The 23,406-nt window shown below is 31.5% G+C and overlaps 3 protein-coding genes across 3 annotated transcripts; 2 read left to right on the top strand and 1 right to left on the bottom strand.

Annotated features, from left to right (window-relative positions):
• The first annotated feature begins 2,294 nt into the window (after nucleotides 1-2,294).
• On the top strand, nucleotides 2,295-5,178 carry LOC137816711 (probable folate-biopterin transporter 6). Its single transcript, XM_068619982.1, has 4 exons — nucleotides 2,295-3,188; nucleotides 3,700-3,795; nucleotides 4,022-4,195; nucleotides 4,518-5,178. The coding sequence occupies exons 1-4, from the start codon at nucleotides 2,580-2,582 to the stop codon at nucleotides 5,109-5,111; spliced, it is 1,473 nt and encodes a 490-aa protein (XP_068476083.1). The 5' UTR covers nucleotides 2,295-2,579; the 3' UTR covers nucleotides 5,112-5,178.
• A 4,314-nt stretch (nucleotides 5,179-9,492) lies between these two features.
• Nucleotides 9,493-16,387, top strand: LOC137816712 (enhancer of rudimentary homolog). Its single transcript, XM_068619983.1, has 4 exons — nucleotides 9,493-9,660; nucleotides 9,811-9,904; nucleotides 15,323-15,443; nucleotides 16,019-16,387. Exons 1-4 carry the CDS (start codon nucleotides 9,658-9,660, stop codon nucleotides 16,107-16,109), a joined length of 309 nt encoding a protein of 102 aa, XP_068476084.1. The 5' UTR covers nucleotides 9,493-9,657; the 3' UTR covers nucleotides 16,110-16,387.
• Nucleotides 16,388-18,930: 2,543 nt separating this feature from the next.
• LOC137816714 (L-type lectin-domain containing receptor kinase IX.1-like) lies at nucleotides 18,931-20,879 on the bottom strand. Its single transcript, XM_068619986.1, has one exon. The coding sequence runs from the start codon at nucleotides 20,877-20,879 to the stop codon at nucleotides 19,017-19,019; it is 1,863 nt and encodes a 620-aa protein (XP_068476087.1). The 3' UTR covers nucleotides 18,931-19,016.
• Between the last annotated feature and the right edge of the window lie 2,527 nt (nucleotides 20,880-23,406).

The raw sequence follows: 23,406 nt of genomic DNA on the forward strand, positions 1-23,406 counted from the left end.
GCTTCAAAAGATGATCATTGATCTTCAACTTTGCTTTAACATCTTAAAAGCATGCCTTCATCTTTATTGCAATTAACGCTCGAAAAGGAAACTTATGATGTAATTGATTTTTTACGTCTTGTGCTTTAATATACTTATATAAATAATTCAAACATATTTAAAATATATTGTAATAAAAACAGATTAATTAGAATTAACCATAGTCATATAAATGAAAAACATTTTTAACAAAAACCTCTTTTGAATATTAAGTTTCCAATTCTTTTCAAACTTATATATTTAAAATATTGAAGTCAATCTTAGATTCTAAATCATTTTAACAAAATTAACACAAAGTTCATTATTGATTAATGAACATTAAATACAGAGAAATCATAATTATATCAATTCAAAATTAACAACTCTTGATAGGCTTAACTTGATAGATAATAAACTTATCTAATGCGTTGAACACAAACATAGTAATAATTATGATGATTTTTCCATATTTGTGCACATGAAAATACTTTCTTAGTAAACACTTTTATCTTATATTGTTGGTGATAATCAAAATTTCATAGACTTCTTATATACATAAGATTTTCTAATGGGATCTTAAACCATCTAGTGTCTCAACAACAATAAATTTTCCCAATTTGCAATTGATTTTCTTAATCTTTTGTACAAATATTGTGTACATCATTCCATCGTCGTTAAGGGTGATTATGGATTAAATTTTTCAAAGTCTAGTCTAAATCCAATCCAGATCTAATAAAATACATTGAATCTAAAATCCAAATCCATTTTAACTAGATAACATTGATTTAATATTTTTCAATTCAATTTAAATTGGATTAAAACTAAATTAAATTTATTTTGTCAATTAGATAAAATTTATCAACCTAATTGACCTGACATGGGATCACCTAATCAACCTAACACGGGATCAATCTGTCATGGGATCATCTAATCAACGTAACACGAGATCGACCTAATTGATTTAATATGGGTTCAACCTAATCCTAATTGGACCCAACCTAACTTGAGTCAAACATCACTCAACTGGGGTCAAGCTAGTTTAACTTGATCTCTGTCCCAATCAACTTAATTTGACTCAACATGGGATCAACACAATTTATCTTGACATGACCCGAACCGGATGTGGGACCAATGTCTCGACCTAATGCAAACACAATTTGACTTGACTTGACCCAGGCCCGAGCTGACTCATCTCAACTTGGGATCAAGGTTGACTAAGCTTGACTTAGGCTCAGGCTAACACCACTTTACAAGGATCTAAGCCAACTCGACTCAACTTATGGGCATGGGTCAAATCCACTATACTTGGGCTCGAGTCAACTTAGCTCAACCTTGGTACGAGATGACTTGGTTCAACACATGTTTGAGCCAACTCGACTTAACTTAGGCATGTGCAACTTGACTCAATTTGGGATTGGTCCAACTCAACTCGAGACGGGCTTGGGAAAATTTGACTCGACCTGAGCCAAAGACGACTTAACTCGATCTCAGCTTGACGAACTCAACTCAACCTTGACCTGGGCTAACTTAGCTCAACCTTAACCTGGGCTAACTCAGCTCAACCTAAGATTGACTGACTTAGTTGCACCTTAGCATGTCGACTTGAACCTGAATCGACTCGATTAGACCTAGTATGGGTGTTTCAACTAGACTTTATTTGGGTCGACTCAACTAAACCTGGTTTGGGACTGACTTAACTTGACCTATGCTTGAGCTAGCTCAAGTTGACCTAGGCCCGAGCTAACTCGCTTAAACTTTGGTCCAAATCAATTTAGTTTGAATTATTATAACAAATTATTAAAAATATTATATTAATAATTATATTTTAAATATAATAAAATAATTAATTAATTTAAATTTAGATATTTTATTATTTAATTTATTTTAGTATATCTTTATTTTGTAATATAATTTTTTATGAAAAATTATGTTATTTTTATTTTAAATTTATTTTAATTCTAATCATATTTATATTTTAATTTATTCTAATATATTTTAATTTTAAAATATAATTTTTATTTATGAAAATTTTACAATAATTTTTTATTTTAATACAAAATTTATTGTAACTTTAATTTGTATTTTTAAAAATTAAATTATTTTAAAAAATTACAAATCACATATTTAATATATTTCCCTATATAGTAATAGAATAGATCAGAGTGCTCTTTTTTTTCTTCTATATTTGATTTTTCTCTGTCAAGAACAGCTGTTAACTCTCTTTCAACCTGTAGTACCCATCTCAATCTTTCTTGGTCAACAATGATCGGTTGTCAAAAAGAGTTTGAAAATATTACACTAATTGTATAAACCAAATTAAATTACATTGTTATTTTAGTTTAATTTTGAAAAGAATAATTTCATATAGTTTATTGCATAGTGAAACATGTGCTAATCTTTATTAGTTTTTTTTATATAATATATTTCACCAAATTATTATAATTAAAATGAGAATATTGTGCTTAATTTGTTTTTCTTCTTCTTCTTCTTCTTGCGTTGAAGTCAAACCAAATCTGCATCTTATGAATCCATGAAACTCAAACCCAACCAACAACCAGGCAATGGGTGAGAACACTAACGTTACCGTCACCGCCAGAGCCAAATCCAAAACCGTTCTCTCTCTTCTAACAGAACCAATCCAATGGCTGCAAATGCTCTCCTCAAAGCTAAACCCTACCTTCATGATCGGCGTCTTCCTCATCTACGGTTTAGGACAAGGTCTCTCGGGCTCACTCTTCAAGGTAGTTGCAGACTACTACTGGAAAGACGTGCAGAAGCTTCAACCCTCCACAGTTCAACTCTTAGTCGGTGTTTACTTCATCCCCTGGGTTCTCAAACCTCTTTGGGGAATCCTCACCGACGCCTTCCCCGTCAGAGGATACCGTCGCCGACCCTACTTCATCATCTCCGGTGTCATCGGCACCGTCTCCGCCGTCACTGTCGCGCTCACCGGGAACCTCGCCGTCACCGCCGCGCTCATGTGCTTCCTCGGCGTGTCGGCGTCGCTAGCGATCGCGGATGTCACGATCGATGCGTGTATTGCGAGAAACAGCATCGAGGTGAGGGAGCTGGCGCCGGACTTGCAGAGCCTCTGCGGGTACTGCTCCGGCGCCGGCGCCCTCGTCGGATACCTCGCGAGTGGGTTCTTCGTGCACCGGCTTGGACCCCAGGTACGAACACAGAACCAAGAGATTTCATTGTTCTACATTTTTCAACGGTTCCATGGTTTTTTGTTTGAACTAATCGGGTAATAATTATTTTAAAATTAGATTTTGCTTATTAGCATATTTTTAAAAAAATCTGTAGTAAAATAATTTTTTTTCTTGGATTGTTTCTTTTTTCTTTTAAATTCTGAAATTGCAGGTGATATGATTTTGGCCTTTTAGATTTAATTATTATCGATTTTTAAATTTAAAACAAACCATTTTAGTTTTTCATATTTACTGCTTAAAAATTAAAAACAATTTTAAAAAAATTTAGTGTTTTAAATTTGGAAAGATTAAAATTGGATTTGTTTTAAACTTGTAGGAATAAAAACTTAACACAACTAAATTAGAGTAAATATAACTTTTTTATGGTAAACCAATTAAATTTTTTTATTAATATATTTTAAAAATAATTGATTATAATAGAAGTTCAGGTATTGATGATTTGATTGACAGTGTTAATATCATTTTGTAGGAGTCGCTTGGTCTCATGGCGCTTTCTCCTGCTTTGACCACTGTGCTGGGTTTTGTGATTTACGAAAACAGAACTTCGCATATTGAAAAGAAACAGGTTTCATAACTTTTTTCTTATTTTTATATACTATTTTTACTGCTTTATCTTCTCTTTCACACGTCCCATCTTATTAGTTTTTTAGAGTATGCTAATTGCTATGTATTTCAAGATACATGGTGTTTTAGAAACGATAGACAAAAACTAGGAATTTTCCTATTTTGGAATTTCTGCATCTATATGCTTGTTACCTGCATTATATAACTAGACACATGAGATTTCACAGGCAGTGGTGGAGAGTGTACGAACGACTATTAGAAGCATGTTCAAGACAATTAGGTATCCTCAAGTGTGGAGGCCTTCTCTGTTCATGTTCCTTTCCCTGGCTTTCAATGTAAGCACACACGAAGGCCATTTTTATTGGTATACAGAGCCAAAAGTGGGCCCTGCATTCTCTCAGGTATCCCTACTATTCTGTTTACAAGTGATCAATAGTAAAGAATAAATACTTAATGTAATCTGTGGAATGTATCTTAGTGTCTTATTAGTTTCTGAAATAAGTCTGAAATGTATTACAATTTTATGTATTTTGGTAATAGCATATGTTTAATGATCAAAATGAAAATTTTTGGATGTGAGACAAACTCAGTAACTAAATTAGTCATTTACTTATTCTTACTTAAAAAAATCAACCTGTAATAATTTATGGTTGTTTAAACCGATGGTTCTGGTAAATTAGTTCTCTCAAACATCATAACTTAATTTTGTCCCTCTGTTTGCAGGAGTTTGTAGGGGTGATCTATGCAATCGGTGCAGTGGCATCATTAATAGGGGTTTTAATCTACCACAAGGCTCTAAAAGACTACGCATTCAGAGACCTAGTATTCTATGCACAACTCCTATATGGCATATCTGGTGTGCTGGACCTGATCTTCATCCTCCGTTGGAACTTGGTCATTGGAATCCCTGACTATTTCTTTGTTGTCATTGAAGAAACTGCCACAAGAATTACAGGCAAAATCAGATGGATGCCCATGCTGGTGCTGAGCACCCAGTTGTGCCCTTTAGGCATTGAGGGCACATTTTTTGCTCTGTTAATGTGCATTGATAGCATTGGTGCCCTCTTATCCAAATGGGGTGGAGGGGTGCTTCTTCGTCTTCTCCATGTCACCAGAACTGACTTCACAAACCTTTGGTTGGCTGTTCTCATAAGGGATATGCTTAGGTTTGCAATACTTGCTTTGGTTTTTCTTGTCCCTAAAACAGGTCAATATGAGGAACTGCTTCCTTCTGATGTTTCACAAAATAACACAAGTCATGAGGTAGATGAAGAGACTTTGGAGCTTGTCCCTACCAAAGGCAAGACTGAAGTTTAAATCAATTTTGTTGCAATTATACACCTTTTAACCACTGCAATTCTTAAATTGGAGATTTTTAGATGTATATAGATAGATAGATAGATTCTTCTTAGGTAACAATGATCTTAGCATCAACAATATAAGCATTCAAATTTAACACTGAAAAAAAAATATTAATTTTTTTGTAGCATCTAAAACCAGAAAATACCAACCTAGTAGGTCAACCAATCATTCTGATGGCAGGTTTACAAGTTGGATAATATGGATTGAAAAATTGAATCACCCAAATTTTTTTGTACACATTTTAGTGGTTTAATTGGGTCGATCTATTGGGTTCAACTCGTTTTAACACCTAAGCACATGCATAACACATTATTTTAGTATTATGAAAATTCATTCACAAATAAAAGTGTTATATATTTATTTTGTTTTAAGTAAAACATGATACGGGCTAATTTCTTGATCATTGACAAAGTTGGTGCATATTTCATAACACCATGTACTTACTTTATTTAACTATGAAAATTATCTACTAAGACAACAACATCCATCAATTAATTATTGATACTGATTTCATTGTGTTGGAAAATTTGAATTGTTGTTGGACTTGCAACAAAAGTTTGAAAGTGACACGTATAAAAGAAGGTGAGTTTACATAATGCATACGACATCGGTTTAAAAAGAAATTAACATAGTGACAATTTTGTAAATTCTATATATAATTTATATGTTAATTCATTTTTTAATAAATGTAAAAAATAGATAATACACCCATTTTTTTAAAGTTATATCATTTAATGTAATTATGAGACAATTTTATCTTAACTATTTATACTATCATTATAAAAAAAATTATAAACTATTAACAAAATATTATGGATGAATCTAAATCTATTGAAAGATAAATATTATGATGGAACATTAAAACATTTATTTTTATTTTATTTTCTATATTATTGATGGATATATTCGTTGGTAATTTACTAAAAAAATATAATATTATCTACGAATTGATTTTGATTTTGACAAAATAAAATCTACTAAAAATGTTGATTTATTTAAGAATTTAAATTTATTTTGACAATCATAAGCAATTTTGACATTGTCAATGGATAATTCTGTCAATAATATCTACATTATAAAAATTCGTCAGTAATATTATATATATCTTTTTTTTTATGTTATTGATGAATATCTTTATCGATAAGGTCTAAGAGTTTAGTGATAAATTTATAAAAAAATTAATAATATTTTTATATTTATTGACGAATAAGTCATTCAAAAAAATTTATTGGTAAATCAAGATTTTAATAAGTGACTCATTCTTTGTCACAACACATTACAAGAAAAATGATTTTTAACGAGGTTATATTAAGCATTTTTGGCGATTTTAAGTCCCGCTAAGTGTGTTATCCGTGATTTGTTTTTCCCTGAAAGATCCAACATCGCTAACGAATTACTGAAGGTTTTACTCACCCTTGGAATGACAATTACTTTCCAATGATTTTGAAACTCCCCTTTTGTTGTATCTATGAGCATAATCTTGAGGTTGTTCTAACTTATAATTGTTTGAAGGAACAACACCTCTAACTTATAATTGTTTGAAGGAACAACATGTCTAGAGGGCATACCTATTAAATTTCATAAGTAACATGTACAAATGTGGTGTTTAAGATCTACAACATATTTTCCCAATGTAAAACCATGTGTAACTTTAAACTTATTCTGTCTAGACCACATAGGTAATCAACTTCCACTTCTCTCAACCTCCCTCTCTCTTTTTATTATGCTTTAGCATAACAATACTAGTATATTTAACATATTTTTCTCTTAAACTTGTAAACCTACTCATTAGATACATCATAATCCAGTCAATCATTGTAAGGATGAGTTTATTTATAGCAATGGGTATTATACTATTAAATGATTATGAGATTGATGAGCATATATTTATTCACACTCAATAGTTTTAATCATAGATTTTTGAACTATAATAATAAATAAATCTATTGTTTTAATTAATATTTATATAATTGGGTCTTAACTATTATTTTTGTTAATTTTTTGTTTTTAGAGTAAATGTTTTGAAGGAACCTTTGTGAATATGCAAAAGTCCAAATTGCTTATTGAATCAAAATAGAGAACAAATTTTAAGAAGAAAGAGAAAATAAAATTTACAATATCTCAAACAAAATAAGATTGACACATGTTCAATTTGGTTTAGCTCTATTAGAGGATTGATAAAAAAATAATCTTTAGAGAACCCGTGTTAAGAATTCAATGGTGGGAGAACTTGGGATCAACTGTTTTTTTTTTATTTTAATTTTTTTATATTTTCTGCACAACTATCTCAACCTCCATTTTATCTTTATTGTTATTGTTAACTTTTATTGTTTGCAGATATATTTTAAACACTGATTTACTAATTTTACTATTGGATTTGTTTGCAGACACCTAAGGTAGTAGCTTAAAACATGCGTACACCAAGCTAAACGTGGGATTCCAATTAACCATTAATATACAAGTTTATTTACTTCTTTCAGCTCTTGCTTTGCATCCCAAGTTTTGTAGTAGGTTGCTTTTGCAGCCACCACCCCCGAGGTCTTTCATGAGCAATTTCCAGACATTTTCTTAAAATTGTTGTATAAATGTCTCAGAAGAAACCTGTTCCACCCCTTGTAAAATTTCATAAAAAGGTGTAGAAAACCTTGCAAATAATGAATTTGTAATTAGTAATCCCATCATATAAGATTAATAATTATATAATATTTGGTACTTGTTGTTATGTGAAATAAACATCCAACTGTGGGTTTGGATATCATCAATATCTTCTAATAGTAAGGTCAATAACCATCTCAAATTGTCTTTGTTTTCATTTTCCACAACCGCAACTGCAAAGAAAAATACTGGTCATTGGTTGTCATGTTTCCCAACAGTCCTAAATTTGTCTAACACAACTTTTGTCACTCGGTCTTTATTAGAATGTTTGTTGATAAATATCCTCCCGTATCAAATTCAGACCCCAAATCCTGCATATCATCATATTCCACACCATCAAATTCAATCCCCAATTCCTCCGCTTGATCAAGTACAATCCGAACATCATTCCTATCATCCTCCATAATACCATCCACACCATCACCCTCATTAGCACTGACTCCATCAGTTTGATGAAATCGAACATACTAAATTATGTGTAGTTCATTAAGGACACCATGTTGAAAGTAAATTTCTACTTCCGATGTCCTCGGTTAATTGTTTCAAATCTTGTTGATCCTTCATTTCTTAGGTTTCTACCACAACTTGACCTCAAAATCATACTTAAACTCCTTAACTATCTCAACCGCTACAAAATATGACCACATATTTGAATCTAACCAATGAAAAACATGTTTTTCACATCCTTTATAATGTAACAACATAGACGTTATAAACTTTTTCATATGATGAATACTCACTGTGAACCCCATTTCCTACATTTTTATTCAAGTGTCAACCTACCTTTTAAAACTAATGTCATCCTATGAAAACAAGCAATGATCTTCAACCCTAAAGATGACCCCACAAAAGCCCCAATTTATGAACAAATGATATATAAAATACTTACCACGATTTCACTAAACACGTTTCTACTGTTCATAATGAACAAAAAAAAAAACACAATAAACGATCTATGTGGATGTTAAAACACAATTATACTAAAAATTTATTTGTCACGTCAGGAAAATGTTAACGCAATGTCAATAATACATTCTAATAATTTTTTCATATTACAAATATTCAAGTAATCTAAAGTTTTGAAATTTTATGTAAAACTACATAAATAAAAAATATATTTAACAAAACAAATTAAGCTCTTGAATCACCAAATGACTAGTAAACATAAAATAATTATTTTAAATGGATTAAAACTTAAACATTTTAAAGTAAATATTTTACAAAAATTAATAAGAAAATCAATGCTATTATATATATATATTATAAATATATAAAAAATTCTCATATATAACATGTTGAAAAAAATAAGCTCTAGTAAATATTATAAGATTACATATTTCAATTTAATTTTAAAAATAAATATATTGTAAAAAGTACTAAAGAAATCTAAATTTATTAAACTATTACAATTATACACAAATGTGTGCATATATATATATATATATATATATATATATATATATATATATGGAGAAAATAAAGTCTTATGTATAGTTTTTTATCAAATATAATATTATGTACTTGAAAAATAGATCTTAAATAAATTTTAATCATTATAAATAAAATATTAAATATTTTTTAATATGTATTATTTATGTCTATGAATAAATTTGATCTAAGTAAAAAACTATAGTAGTATAATTTCAGGGAAAAAGGCTAACAGCGTGGTTTCTTATAAAATGTCGAAATTGACCAGTACGCGTGTGGGAGTTGAAGTTGGCATATTTTCCAATAACACTGCTGTACCGTGTGGTCGTCCGCGTCACTGCAGCAAAACGCAAACTCTGGACAAATAGAGTGGGAATCCTTTTGAGTTTCACACCCTTTTTCTTCTCCTTCTTCTTAGATGGTAAGCTTTTCCTTTATCCCCATCGCTCTTCCCTTTCCCTTTCCCCTTATAATCCAATTAGGGCTATTTCTCTTCGCTCTCACCGATTGTTCCATGTTCACGCCTTTTCTTCACTCAACACCATTGCTTTTCTTTTCTTAAATTTTGCAGGCTAATCGGCACACCATTATCCTAATGCAGACCTCTCAGAATAGAGCAACCAGGACGTTCATGGATTATGAATCCATCACTCAGGCCATGGATGGTACTGATTTAATTAATACTTGCATCTTGCACTGTACCTGTGCACTTGTACTTTTTTGTTTTTCATTTTTTCACCTTTTTATGACTTTCTTTGCTTGACTTCACTGTAATTAGATGTTTGTGGGTTTTGCTTTGCTTAAATGAATTTGTGTGCGAGTGTAATTTGGTGTTGGGTTTTATTCTTAAGTTGTTTTGTTTAATTAATTTGGTGTTGAGAAAAACTATTAGAAGAACTGGAAATAAGATCTAGAGGTCAGCAGTTTGTTTACAGCAATAATTAACCAGAAGATTTTTGTGACGTTTGGTACATGTAACTTTTGCCCCTGTTTTTTTTTGTTGTTCTTGGGTTATTAGATTCTGGATGGGATATGCATGCAAGACTCACTAGTGTTGAAAAAAACCCCGTCTATGATCAATTCATCTTTGTACTTTTGTTTAGTTTTGATTTTGAATTTGTAGTATTCTTCCACAACTTTATTATAAGCTTTTAGTAATATTCAAAATATTTATTTTCTGGGAAGACCAGGGTCTGGCTGTTGTTGGGCTTGGATTTATTTTCTGTAGATTAGATGCTTTAGATTCTTTTTTCTTTGTTTAAGAATTATTTCTAAATTTTTGTAAACTTCCAAAATCCTATTGTAATGCTGATGATAAAGAACGGTAGTTCCTTGGTATGATATCTAGGCTACTCCTTTTAAGCTGCCTTAGTTTTATACTCTGATCAAATTTTTTTACCTTTGCAAACAGTAATTTGTACTCATCCCTTTAAAACTATAACTTGAGTTTGCTTTAGAACCCATTGAATGCAAGTATTGCTCTTAGATAACCCTTTAACCCTCTTCTATTTCTGTGCTTGGAAAATACTCCTTCCCATAACATACATAACAAATTTTCCTCAATCAACCGTTTTAAATTAAACCTAATGCTGATCCATTATTAAAATCCTAGCCAACGTTGAGAATAGAATGTCATACATTGTATAATTAAGTCATTCACAGTATTTTCTTTTTTTTCTTTGAATCTTTTCAGGTGTGCTGAATTTGATATATTGGGATTAAATATTGTCTTGTTTTTATGCAATAAATAAATTTGGATCCTTCATTTTGTAAGTGTTAAAATATGTGATGTTTCGTTGGGTGATTTGGTGAAGTCTCATCTTAGCCAAAAGACCAAGTTCTTGGCCTTTTGGAAATCCATAATTTTTGGGTGTCTTTTGTTTGGCATGGACTGAGGCCCAATCAATAACTGTCTTTCAAAGGCCATGAAATTGAAACTGTTTAGGCATCTATCCAGTATACTACTTCCCATAAACTTTTTTTTTGTAATCAAATTCTTTAAAATAAGGAAATAAAAATATGCTGAAATGAATAGGAAGATTTTGAATATATTTTTTGCTAATCACTATAGAGATATTGGGGATATTTTTACCTAATAATCAACTATTTACAACACTCCCTTTCAAGTTGATAAATAAATATCAATTATTCCCATTTTGCTTATAAGATCTTGGAATCTGTTAAGGAAGTTATTTAGTGAATTGTAACCACAAGTCCTTTGTCAAGATTATCTTTGATGTGCCTATTAATGTCAATATGTTTGGACCTATCATGTTGTATTCGATTATGGGCAATGCTCATGAATGACTTGTTATCATAGGACAATTGCATATGGATGTCAACCTTTATTTGAAGGTCTTTGAGTATAATTTTTATCGAGAGTCCTTTACACACACCTTGAGCAAGGACTCAAAATTTAACTTCTGCATTAGAATGAGATACTCTATTATTATTTTTTTGCTTCTCTCAAAGTTAGTAGACTTTCTCCAAGAAATATATGGTACTTTCTTTTGGTAGAAGAGCCTTATAGTCTGTCAGAATATATCTTTAAGGTCAAGGTATCTTTTTTCTTGAACAACAGTTCCTTTCCAAGGCTTGACTTCAAGCATTGAAGATTGTCTTTTGCTTGCTTGTGTCTTTCTTGTGGATCATGCATAAACTGGCTTAGCACATCAACTGCATAAGCAGCAATGATTGGTCTTGGTTGCAATAAATAAATGTTTTTTTTACCAATATTTGATAGTGGATCTTTTGTATAGAGGACTTTCTTCACTTCCCTTTTTATGATTCTGTTCAATAAGAACACTTGAAGTTTTACATCTCAACGCTATTTCTTTGAGGAGATCAACTAATTAATTTCTTTGGGAAATGAAAGTCCTGTTTTTGGAATAAGGAACCTCTATTCCAAGTAGATCTTTCATATGGCAATTTTTCCTTTAAAGCCAATTTCTTTGTTCATCATCTCCTACTATAGTTATATCAGTACGTATACCAACAATATAGCGAGTTTACCGAACAGAGTGTTTTATGAATAAAGTATAATAATCATCTTGACTTTGCTTGTATCCTAAGAAGACCATGCTTTCGTAAATTTTCCAAACCATGCTTTTGGAGATCACTTAAGGCCATAGAAGCCTTCTCTAGGAGGCATAGGCATACATTATTCCTTCCACTATGAGTTTCAAATCTTGGAGGAATCTCCATGTGTACTTCTTCTAAAGCTTCATGAAGAAAGACATTCTTCACATCCAACTGCTATAAGTCCCAACCTAAATAAGTGGCTAGAGTAATAACAACTCAAACTGTATTTATATTTGCTACAAGAGAACATGTCTTACATAGCCAATTCCATAAGTTTGAGTGTATCCCTTTGCAACTAATTTGGCTTTATAACTATTTGTTGTCCCATCTGCTTTATATTTTACATCCATCTACACTCTATAACCTATTGTTTCTTGGTTTGTCAACAATCTCCTATGTTGAGTTTCTTTCTAATGCATTCATCTCCTCTCTCATGACTTTGAGTCCGATGTTTTCATGGCTTCTTGGACTCCACAACTCTTTTGTCTCTTGGTTTGTCAACAATCTCCCATGTTGAGTTTCTTTCTAATGCATTCATCTCGTCTTTCATTGCTTGAGTCCAATGTTCACTTTTCATGGTTTGTTTGATTGAGGTGGGAATTTTTGTTACATCAATGACAACAATAAAACTTTGATGTTTATATGATAGATTGTCAATGCAAACATATTAAGAAATATGATATTTAATACATGATCTTTTCCCCTTTCTCAATGTAATGTGTAAATTCTCAATAACACTTACCTTCTCATTGTTATCTCAAGGGATCCTCACCTTTGAGTTAGACAACTCTTCTTGATCTAGAGTCAAAGGGGACTGTTTCCTTCTTTGATACTTTTTGCCAAAGAATTTGTCTTCTTCCTCACCTTGGTTCGATCCAATTTGTGGTGGCTTCATTACTTAGATCTTGAGCATCTTGCAAAGACAGTTGTGGTAATGATTGGAAGGAGAGCTATGTGCCTAAAGTGCTTTCTACCTTGAATAGGAGGGTTGACAAAAATGGATTGTGTTTGATGAAAGGTGACATCAATGGTGACAAAGACATGATGACTCTCAATGTTGAAAATTCTACATCAACTAGAGATATGACTAAATTTTAGTATATAAATGAGTACAAACCTCATCTTACATTTTGTTTTTGTGAGATTGAGTTAGGTTTAAATTCCACTTTCTAAAATGGTATTTAAGTCTATCATAGCAAGGTTATTTGAGCTTATTACTTGCTATCATACTATCTACAAATATCTAATTGCAATGTTTGAAATATTTAGTCCTTGTGTCTAAATCTCACCTTACAAGCTAATTTTTTGAGGTTGAGTTAGACATATAGTCCACTTTCTAAAACTTAGGATGATAACACGTGTACCCTTTATTAGAAGGATAACCAATGAATACACATTTAAAAGTTTTAGGATCTAATTTATTGCGATTAGGATCATGAGAGTGAACAAAAGACTACATATCCAAATACTTGACAAGTTAGGTTTGACACTAAAGGAGAAGAGGGAAATAAAGACAATAACTCAATAGGTCTAACTTCATGCAAGACATGAATGGGTTATTGATGATGTATCTGATAGTTAATACTACATATCCCCAATAGGGTTTGGGAATGGACATCTGGAAAAAGAGCGCTCTAGCTACTTAGACACATGTTAGTTTATGAACAATACTGTTGAGACAACAAATGCAACCGACTTCTTTCCTTGGACTACAACAAATGCAACCGACTTTGCTCCTTTGCAATTAAAATCGTCTTCCTTATGACATGGTCCTCAAATTCATGGTCATGTGATAAGTTGCTCTTGAATCAAGAATCCAAATGCCGTGAGACATCACCAATGATATTGAATGTACTCTTATTTTCATAGATAGGGTATATGATTTAAAGGACTTAGTTGTTGATTCAATCATTGTTTTGAAACAATCAAGTTCCTCCTTATAGACTTTCACACTGGACATTGGAAAAAATCACAAAACAAAGATGTAGCACAGAGAACTTGTTTGACAAAAGAACCAAAAAACTTGGATCAACTCAAAATCGGAACTAAATGAGATGTCACTATCCCTTGGAGTGGGCTTTGGAGGTCCTAACAATCGTGTTTATGGTGGTGGTGGTGAGTGGGCTTTGCTAGAGTAAGGTGCGAGCTACATGGGTCAATACTAGTGGTGATGTATGACAGTGCGTGACAACTCTGATTATGATGCAACTACTGGCAATGTGATCGCTGACATGGGACACATCTTTTTGACTCACCATTGACTTTAACAACAATGGTGAACGACGATGGCGAATGTTAATGTGGCAGTGTGAACAGGCTCCCAAGATGGGAGTACGATACCAACTTAAACTTTATGAGGGAATAAATAATTATTTATTAATAATAATCCCACTAATTAAATTCTTATCACCTCTTTTTGTAATAATCAAATTCTTTAACATAAGGAAATAAAAATATGTAGAAATGAATAGGAAGATTAAATATATTTTTCCTAATCACTTTATTGAGAATATTTTTGTTTAATAATCTGCTATTTACAAAAATATCGGACCAATATCTTCATAGGTTTTTGTTGCAATTTACTGAACCCTTATTTGGGCAATGCTCTCAACCAAAGAGAGCAAATAAAATGTTTTCATGTCATTTTGTAGGTTCAACCGTTCTAGAGTCAAATAAAGCCTTGAACATTGACTATTTCACTTTTTGTTTGATCTGAATTCCATTTTCATAGAAAAGGTGTTACATTCTTTTGACATTTTAAAGGAATGTCCATAACTTATCAAATGTAGATAATACATAAAAAACAGCGGTTTTAGTCTACAGAACTTAGAAATATAGCATGCTAGAAATGTTAGATAGATCACTGATGCTTACGGTGGAAATAATTTCTTTCTCTTTTTGTGGTACAAGCTGGTGTATTTTTTTTTTACTTATATTGTATTTTTTATTTTATGCATAAATTCTTAGCATTAAATACAGGTTTTAATATTGTGCTTGTACAGGCATATGCGCATTGTATGAAAGGAAACTGAAGGAGTTGAATCCAGCCATCAGAAATCTCTCTTATGATATCACTGATCTCTACAACTTCATAGATGGTCTTGCGGACATGAGCGCCCTAGTGTATGTCTCTCTTTTTCTCACTCAAAAGTCAAGTGCGTGCATAGTTCATTAATTCTGTCAGATTTTATTAGAAAGGCAGTCACAGTGACAGCTTCCACTATATTTCTGTTTGTCGGTTAATTGACATTATTATCCTCACAAGTCCAATGAAATTAAGATTATGGGGTGAAAAATTGGTAGCAATTGAGTCTTAATAGAGTAGCTTGTTTATTGCTGCTGTGCTCTTATAGATGAAATAAGCCACCACAAATAAATTTTGAATATTTTTTTAGAGGTCTTATATCCTTGATAACATTGTTGGAGAAAAAAAGAGGATTTGCAACCCTCCTTCCCCTTCCTCCTCGCATCAGCCTTGAGGGTCGGTAAGAACTTAATGAATCATGGCAATTGTTGCATCATATGTTTGCTCTGCATGTTCTGACCCTCGGAAAGAAGTTAGGAAAGTTGAGTGGTCTCATGTGACAGGAAATTTCAATTGTCTATGCAGATAGTTTTTTAATTATTAGGTTTTTTCTGCCTGTGGCTTGCCTTGGCATTGATTAATATGACAGTTTGTTTTGATTCTACCTGCACAGGTATGATAGTTCAATTCATGCTTACTTGCCGCATGATCGACAGTGGATTAAGCAAAAAACCTTCCAACATTTGAAGAAATTGGCACATTGATTAGTCCCTTAACTATTGGCAATTTAATGTAAAGAAAATCGCTAAAGGCTGAACCTGTCTGTTATGTGGCTATACCCCCCTGGCTATGTAATATACTGAATACTGCAAATTCTGGTACGTAATTATAATTCGACCTCTGCTACTGAAGTTTTATATACAAACTAAAATGATTGTCGTGGGCATGGTTGCTCTATCTTCAATGTCTGAGGACTTGCCTTTTTAAAAAATCTTCATCTTGTAGTTGTAATTTTAATCAGTAAGTTGGAGCGTTTGAGTAACCTATCTATCTATCTATATTATAATTCACGATGTCGTATGAATGCTAGTTTTGAGAGTTCATATTCCACATGACTCATTTCTTCTGTAGTGGAGGATGACATGCTTATAAATGTGAGGTATCAACTGCACGCAGAACCAATATATTCAGTTATTTATTTTTAAGAAGAGAATTTCGACTTGAAAGATATGATGATTTCGTTTTTTCTTTTTGAGTATTTATCAGATTTTTGTTTAAATTGATTAGTCTTACATTAATTTTAGTCTAAATGTTTTTTTTTAAATATATGCACAAAAATCACTGTTTGGTAAGGATGAGAGAAATAAAGTTAGATAAAATAAATTAATAAATTGAGAATTAAAAGGGATTGGTTAAAAAAAAAAAGAAAGAAACAGGAGTAGAAATACTAGTGTTTCACTATTTTTTTTTAAAAATTATTCTCATTGCCTATCCTGATAATTAACCAGACCAAGTTAATGCTAATACCAACAAGTTGTGTAACCTGAAAAATATGGCTTTTGCTTCCTTCTTCCAATCAATTCTAACATGTAACCTATCACATTGATATGAACATATAAAAAATGTTTTCTTTAATTTTTAAATAGGGGTGAAGGTGTAGAATGTAATCTGGATCTGTATTTTTGGAACACCTTTCTAAATTTGGGTTTTCAAAACACCTTTTTTGGATTAGTCTTTCCTAAATACGTTTCTATTGTTTTTTTGGGAAGAATTCCTTTTCTGATTTTTTTTATTAGGGATTAGACTTTCTGAAATAGTCTTTTCAAAATATGTTTTCAAGATTTTTTTTCTGGAATTTATTATTTGTATTCTGATTTTTTTTTTTAAATAGGATTTTGGTTTTCAATTCTATTATGATATTTCATTTTTAAAGCGCAAAAAATCTATTCTAGAATTCCATTTCTGGAAAGTATTTCCCAATTTCAGATTTCTAATTCCAAATCAAAATCAATTATTTTTATTTCAGAAATTAAAGAATGCAGTTTAGAATTGATTGAGTGCAGAAAGCAACAGCCTAAAAATTTTTGCTTATCACAAAATGGGCCAATAGGAGAATCTACTCTTCTCCATTCTTGATTTTCCCAAACTAGCGTAGGATTACAAAATTTTACCTTGATAATATACATGACAAATCTTTATATAGATAACATGGTTCATTGTCTATGCTCAGAATTCAGTTTCTATGAAGGAAATTCTGACTTTTGTTTGACCAAAACTCATGTATCATCGCAGGAAAATTGGTAGGAATTGTTTAGTTTTTCTACTTTTTTAAAAGTACAAACTAAAGAAAAATTAAAATGTTCAATAAATAAATTGCTATGCAACAAATTAATTTAAAATTAAGATAGTTCTTTAAACTATTTATATACACACACGAAATAATATTAAATAATTTATTAATTGAATTATATAATACATGTATAATTTGTACCAGTTATATATTAAACTAACTTAACAAATGTGATTACTAATATGAAATGTTTTAATTTTTTATACTTTAGTGTTATGGTATTTTCTAAAAGTAAGAATTGTTATATAATGGAAGTTTGAGTTAAAGATAATTAATATTTTGAGTTATTGAATCGTGCCAAAATTATTAGATACTAAAAATTGAAAATTTAGGTTATAATTTAATTTAATTATTTAAGTTAATGCTACATGTATGCATATGCATTTAAATTTTTTAATGATATTAGCCGTTATGTTTCCCTCATTGAAAAAAATGAAAACTTGAAAATGAAAATATTATGAATTAGCATGATAAGAAAGTGGAAAAATTGAAATTAAAATACATATAAAAGTACTTTTAAAATAGTACTTAAAAAGGAAAAACAGTAACAATTAAACACGAGAAGCTTAAAATTAGTAAAACTACTTTAATGTAGCATTTCATTTATTTGAGGTTGACGCATGAGACGCATAATTTCTCACGTACCTTTTAAATACAATAGATTATTTAATAATTGTGAAGGAAGATAATTGGAACTTTAAATTACTCAAGTGCAAGAAGTTGACATCGCCACATAGCTAAGTTGTATTATAAATCTACATGTCATTTTCTGTCATAACATAAAATTTGTTAATGTCTGCAATGTCTACAACACTAACATCTCTCAACTTTATACTTTTCAAGATGTATTCCTAAAATATCCCAACACATTTTGGTAGTAGAACCTTGGAGGTAATCTCCCTCGTGTACTATTTTGCCATCCAAAAAGACAACCACAAGGAAATAATTTGAAAAGTTAAAAGTGTTGGTGATGCTAAATTCCTTCATAGTATGATTTTTAAAGAACTTGTGTATTTTTGCGTTTGTTGTATATTAATGACAGGATGATGACTGAGTACATCAAATTTTTGAGGAATGCTCTCTTCGGCCTGCAGAAATATTTTTGTAATCTCCAGACAAGTTTTTGCTGGACCAATTATAATAAGTCTCTAAACATATATCAATATTTTCATTCGTATTAAAACATATAAATGCATAAAATACAAATCACTGACACAGATAGAACTAGCCCAAAATTTGCAACATTCTGTCTTCTGATACATTTGCATGGTGTTAAAGAGAGACAATTGAAAGGAAACAGATAGGGCATTGGTGTGTGAAGTCATAGTGAAAGCATTGGCAATGGCGTTTCTTGCTTTAGAGCATTAATAACCTGTTCTGCCTTTGGCCTTTGCCTGTGATCTGGGTGGCTACACCATATTCCCACAGTGAGCAAACATGTCATTTCGTTCACATCATAATCACCCTTCAATCCATCATCAGCACCATTCAAAATATTTCCATCCACATATTGTTTCCACACCCAATTCGTCAAAGGCACCTGATTATTCTCTCCATCCTCGTAAGTCCTCCTTCCACACGCTATCTCCAAAGCCACAACCCCAAAACCGTACATGTCAGACTCCTTGCTAGCCCTTCCTTCCTTCACATATTCAGGAGCCAGGTACCCATATGTTCCCACCACCTTTGTCTTCTGAGTCCTCAGTCTTGGATCCACCAACTTTGCTATCCCAAAGTCACTAATCTTAGTGTTGAAATCTGTGTCTAACAAAACATTACTTGACTTTATATCTCTATGAAGAACACACTGCTCCACCTCTTCATGAAGATAACGAAGTGCCCTAGCCATACCTAACGCTATATTGTATCTCACACCCCATGTCAAACTTCTCCTGTTGCCAAATATATGAGTGTCAAGGCTTCCGTTTGTCATGTACTCAAAAACCAGTAACAACTCTCCTTGCTCATGGCACCACCCCATGAATTGCACAAGGTTTCTATGCACAAGACCACTTATAATCTTCACCTCGTTTCTAAATATTCTCTCCGAATCTTCAACATCAGAAAAAATCCTTTTCACCGCAACCACGCGCCCTAGATCACTCAGAAACCCTTTGTAAACTTGTCCACTGCCTCCTTCTCCCAGCCTTCTATCATCTGCAAACCCGTTGGTGGCTGCAACTAACTCCTTATAAGCAAACCTTCTAGGCATAGCTGCTCCATCGAAACCAAAGCCATCGTCGGTTCTTCTCTTCTTGATGATGATAAACCAAGACACACCAACGACCACGAGCATAAACAAAATAGAACAACTCACTGCAACAGCTACTACTTGGACTGGAAGCTTGTTTCTAACTGTGATGTCATTTCCATCATCATTTTCTTTATTGTTTAAATGTGTGGAATTCAGAGTTGATGTGAAGTCCCAGGAATGAATAACATTCTCTTCGTTAGACGCCCCGGTTGCACCCGAAAACCCAACAGTTACCCACTCGGGGAGAATTTCCCCTAGGTCAATCTGATACGAAAGAGAAGTGTTGGGCAGAAAACCATAACTAGTTCCCTCAAAGAACCATGAGACAGCAAGGAGTTTGGCAGAAGCATTGTAAGTTATCAACACATGCCCCATGTTCCCTATGTTGCTGTCAATATCAAAAAAGGAAGAGTTGAGAGATATCACAGAGTTATTGTTTATCCCCACATGCTTCATTTGTGGATCAGAATTAGTGTTTGGAAAAGTGTCGAATTCGACAGCAATGATGTTATTTTGGTTGGCACCGTAAAGGCCGAGGTTACCACCACCTGAATCCGTCGGAATCGGGTAGGCAAGGGGTGCGACGAAGAAGGCAAAACCGTCACCATAGTTGGTTCTAGTGGACACATCGATAGTGAATGAAAAACGAGTAGAAAAATCAGTGACATGTCCGTTAGAAGAGTTTTTGAAGCGTAGAGGGAAGCCATAGATGGCTCTTCCAATTCCATTGTCGATGAGAGGATTTAGCACTATGGTTCTGTTCACACTCTTGGCTACACCAGCATATCCAACAAGGCTTGCACTTTGAGTATCGTTAAAGTTAGTTATGTTGAAGGAAAGTGATTGAGCTATGGTTATTGTTGGAATGAGGAAGATGCAGAAAAGAAGACAAGTTTTAAGGTTGTGGAGACTTTCCATGGTAGCCAACATGTCACGACAGAGTCTATGTCTGCCAAACCTATTTCGATATCGTCTTATATATTTTTTGTTATGACGCACATTAATTATAATAGGATGACTTATAGACTCTAACCAAACGTTTTGAAATGGTCTTCGTTTGGGAATGGTTCATAAGAATTAATTTTTGAACGTGGAGCACAATCCAAAAACTTTACTTCTACCGTAGGAATTAAATAATTAATCTACAAAATAAATAAAAATAATCATGGATGTGGTGAATGAGCACTCTCATAAAAAAAATTCATAACAATACTTTTTTTATAATACATTACGGAGTATATAAATTAGCAATTTTTCTTCCAACTCTTTTTTACCATTTTTTATATTTTTTATTTTATTTTTTCTTCAATAATTCTCAAGCTTTAGGCATTATGTTGCTATCAAAGCTTGGCATTGTCTTGATTATATGTTATGAATTTCCTAATTGCAAGAGAGTTTATATCTAAGTGGATGTAATAAGTCACTCAGATATATTATAGGTTAATTAATAATTAAGAATTCAGGCTTATGTGTGTCTTATTACTATAAAACATTAAAAGCTTCCAAACAATAGTATTTATCAAAATGAGATGTTATTTGTGTTGGTTAAGTTAATTTTAATTATTTTTAAATTTAATTTTGTATTTATGTTTATTATATGAGAACAGAACCTAAGATGATAATTTTTTAATAAGTAAAAATATTTGTGTTAGTATCAACTAAGGCAATGTTATTATAGTTTACTTAATATTAGATACTATAATAGAGTCAATTTAATCAATTCTAAGTTGATACTTGTTTTTAAATTAATTTTAGTATTTATATTTATTTAAGCTAGTATCAATTAGGTTGTCACTAATATGATATATTTTTAGTATTTGTTTATGTTACCATCGATTAAACCAACAAAACTTTTATTTATATGTTATAAATCTATGTGTCTTTATGACAACGAAAAAGAATAGTAGATTATTCTTAATTCAATACCTAAATTTAAGATAACAAATATCTTCACTCACAATTTCTCTTTGACTTCTTTATATAATTTTTCATACACTCATCTCTTTCATTCATATCCATCTCCTTCATTTATATTTATCTCATTTACTCATGAAGGAATTTTGTTCTCTGTCCATTCTCCATAAAACACCTTCAACTCAAAACTTGCTTTTATGTCTATTTTTTGTTTATATTTTTTTTTACTAAAGAATGGAGACATTGTATGAGAAACATCTTTCTCAATTTTTGAATTATTGTCATTAGCATCGGACACACGGACGCAAATGAAATTAATAATGAAAATAAATAAATAAATAAAATAAATAAATGGAATTGACGCTAAATTAAATTAATTTTCAAATAAATATGAATTAGCATCAACTTAGTTAATTCTAAACTGTTTTAATAAAAAGAATAATTTAAAAATTAGAGATGAATTAGCATAAGTTAACTCACACTAATTACAATGAGTCTTTAAAAGTTAATGCTAAGAAATTAGCACCCATAATTTTAGACTTTGTTACACGTAAGACAGAGGCAAATTTGATATTATGAATTAATTATGATCAACATTTACTTATTAGCATCGATTTTTGACCATAATTTTTTTTTTATAGTATCTTATCTTGAATAATATTTATAATCTTGATGCATGATAACTGTGAACTTAGGTTGGTATAGACCTCTAAATTTAGGAGGGAACATATTTTATTTTTTATTTAAAAATATTCTTTATTTCTTTTGAGATCTGATTATATATTTTTTATTTTTTTAATTATATATCTCACTATTATAAATAATATTTATGATAAATAAAAATTAATAAAAAATTATAAATAGTGAAAAAGTTTATATTTATTACCAATTTTTTTGTTAAAAAAATCTTATTTCTTGGAGTTATCTAATTATAATAACTATGAAGGTCATCTTCTTGTGAGGAGGAGAATCTACATTAGTTTACCAAGAAACAATGCAAACATATATTAGTTGGGTATTTGTTTTTGCTAAATAACCTAACAATAACTAAAATGTGTCTATGTTCTTCCGGAAGTATTTTGCTTACCTTAATTTCTGTGTCATTGGGCAGCAACCATTTGGATTAGGTTTTGAATATGTCTTAACTTAATTAGTTGATGTTAAATTGGAAATAGATATGTGACCTATACTATACTATAGGTTGAGGAATTAGTCTCAACCTAATTCAATTGAATTTCCTCCCATATTTTTATGTGTATTTGTCAAGGCAGAGCTTGTTTTATACGTCTGAATTGTAGTGGGATAAATACAAATGGCTCTATGATGTGAATACTTGACTACTATGCTCATAAAAAAAAACTTGATTACTATAATAAAGAAATAATGGAGCTTCTTCTCAAGTAGGTTGGCCTACACATTAATCACAAAACTTGGAAAAACAAAGAACAATTTCCCTCACAGAACTTCCACGAAGCAGTGTTCATGCTTTCCAACTCAATCCCATTCACACCGATAAACTATATTTAAATCCAGTATTATTATT

Source organism: Phaseolus vulgaris, chromosome 1 (assembly GCF_000499845.2).
Source record: "Phaseolus vulgaris cultivar G19833 chromosome 1, P. vulgaris v2.0, whole genome shotgun sequence".
Lineage (NCBI taxonomy): Eukaryota > Viridiplantae > Streptophyta > Magnoliopsida > Fabales > Fabaceae > Phaseolus > Phaseolus vulgaris.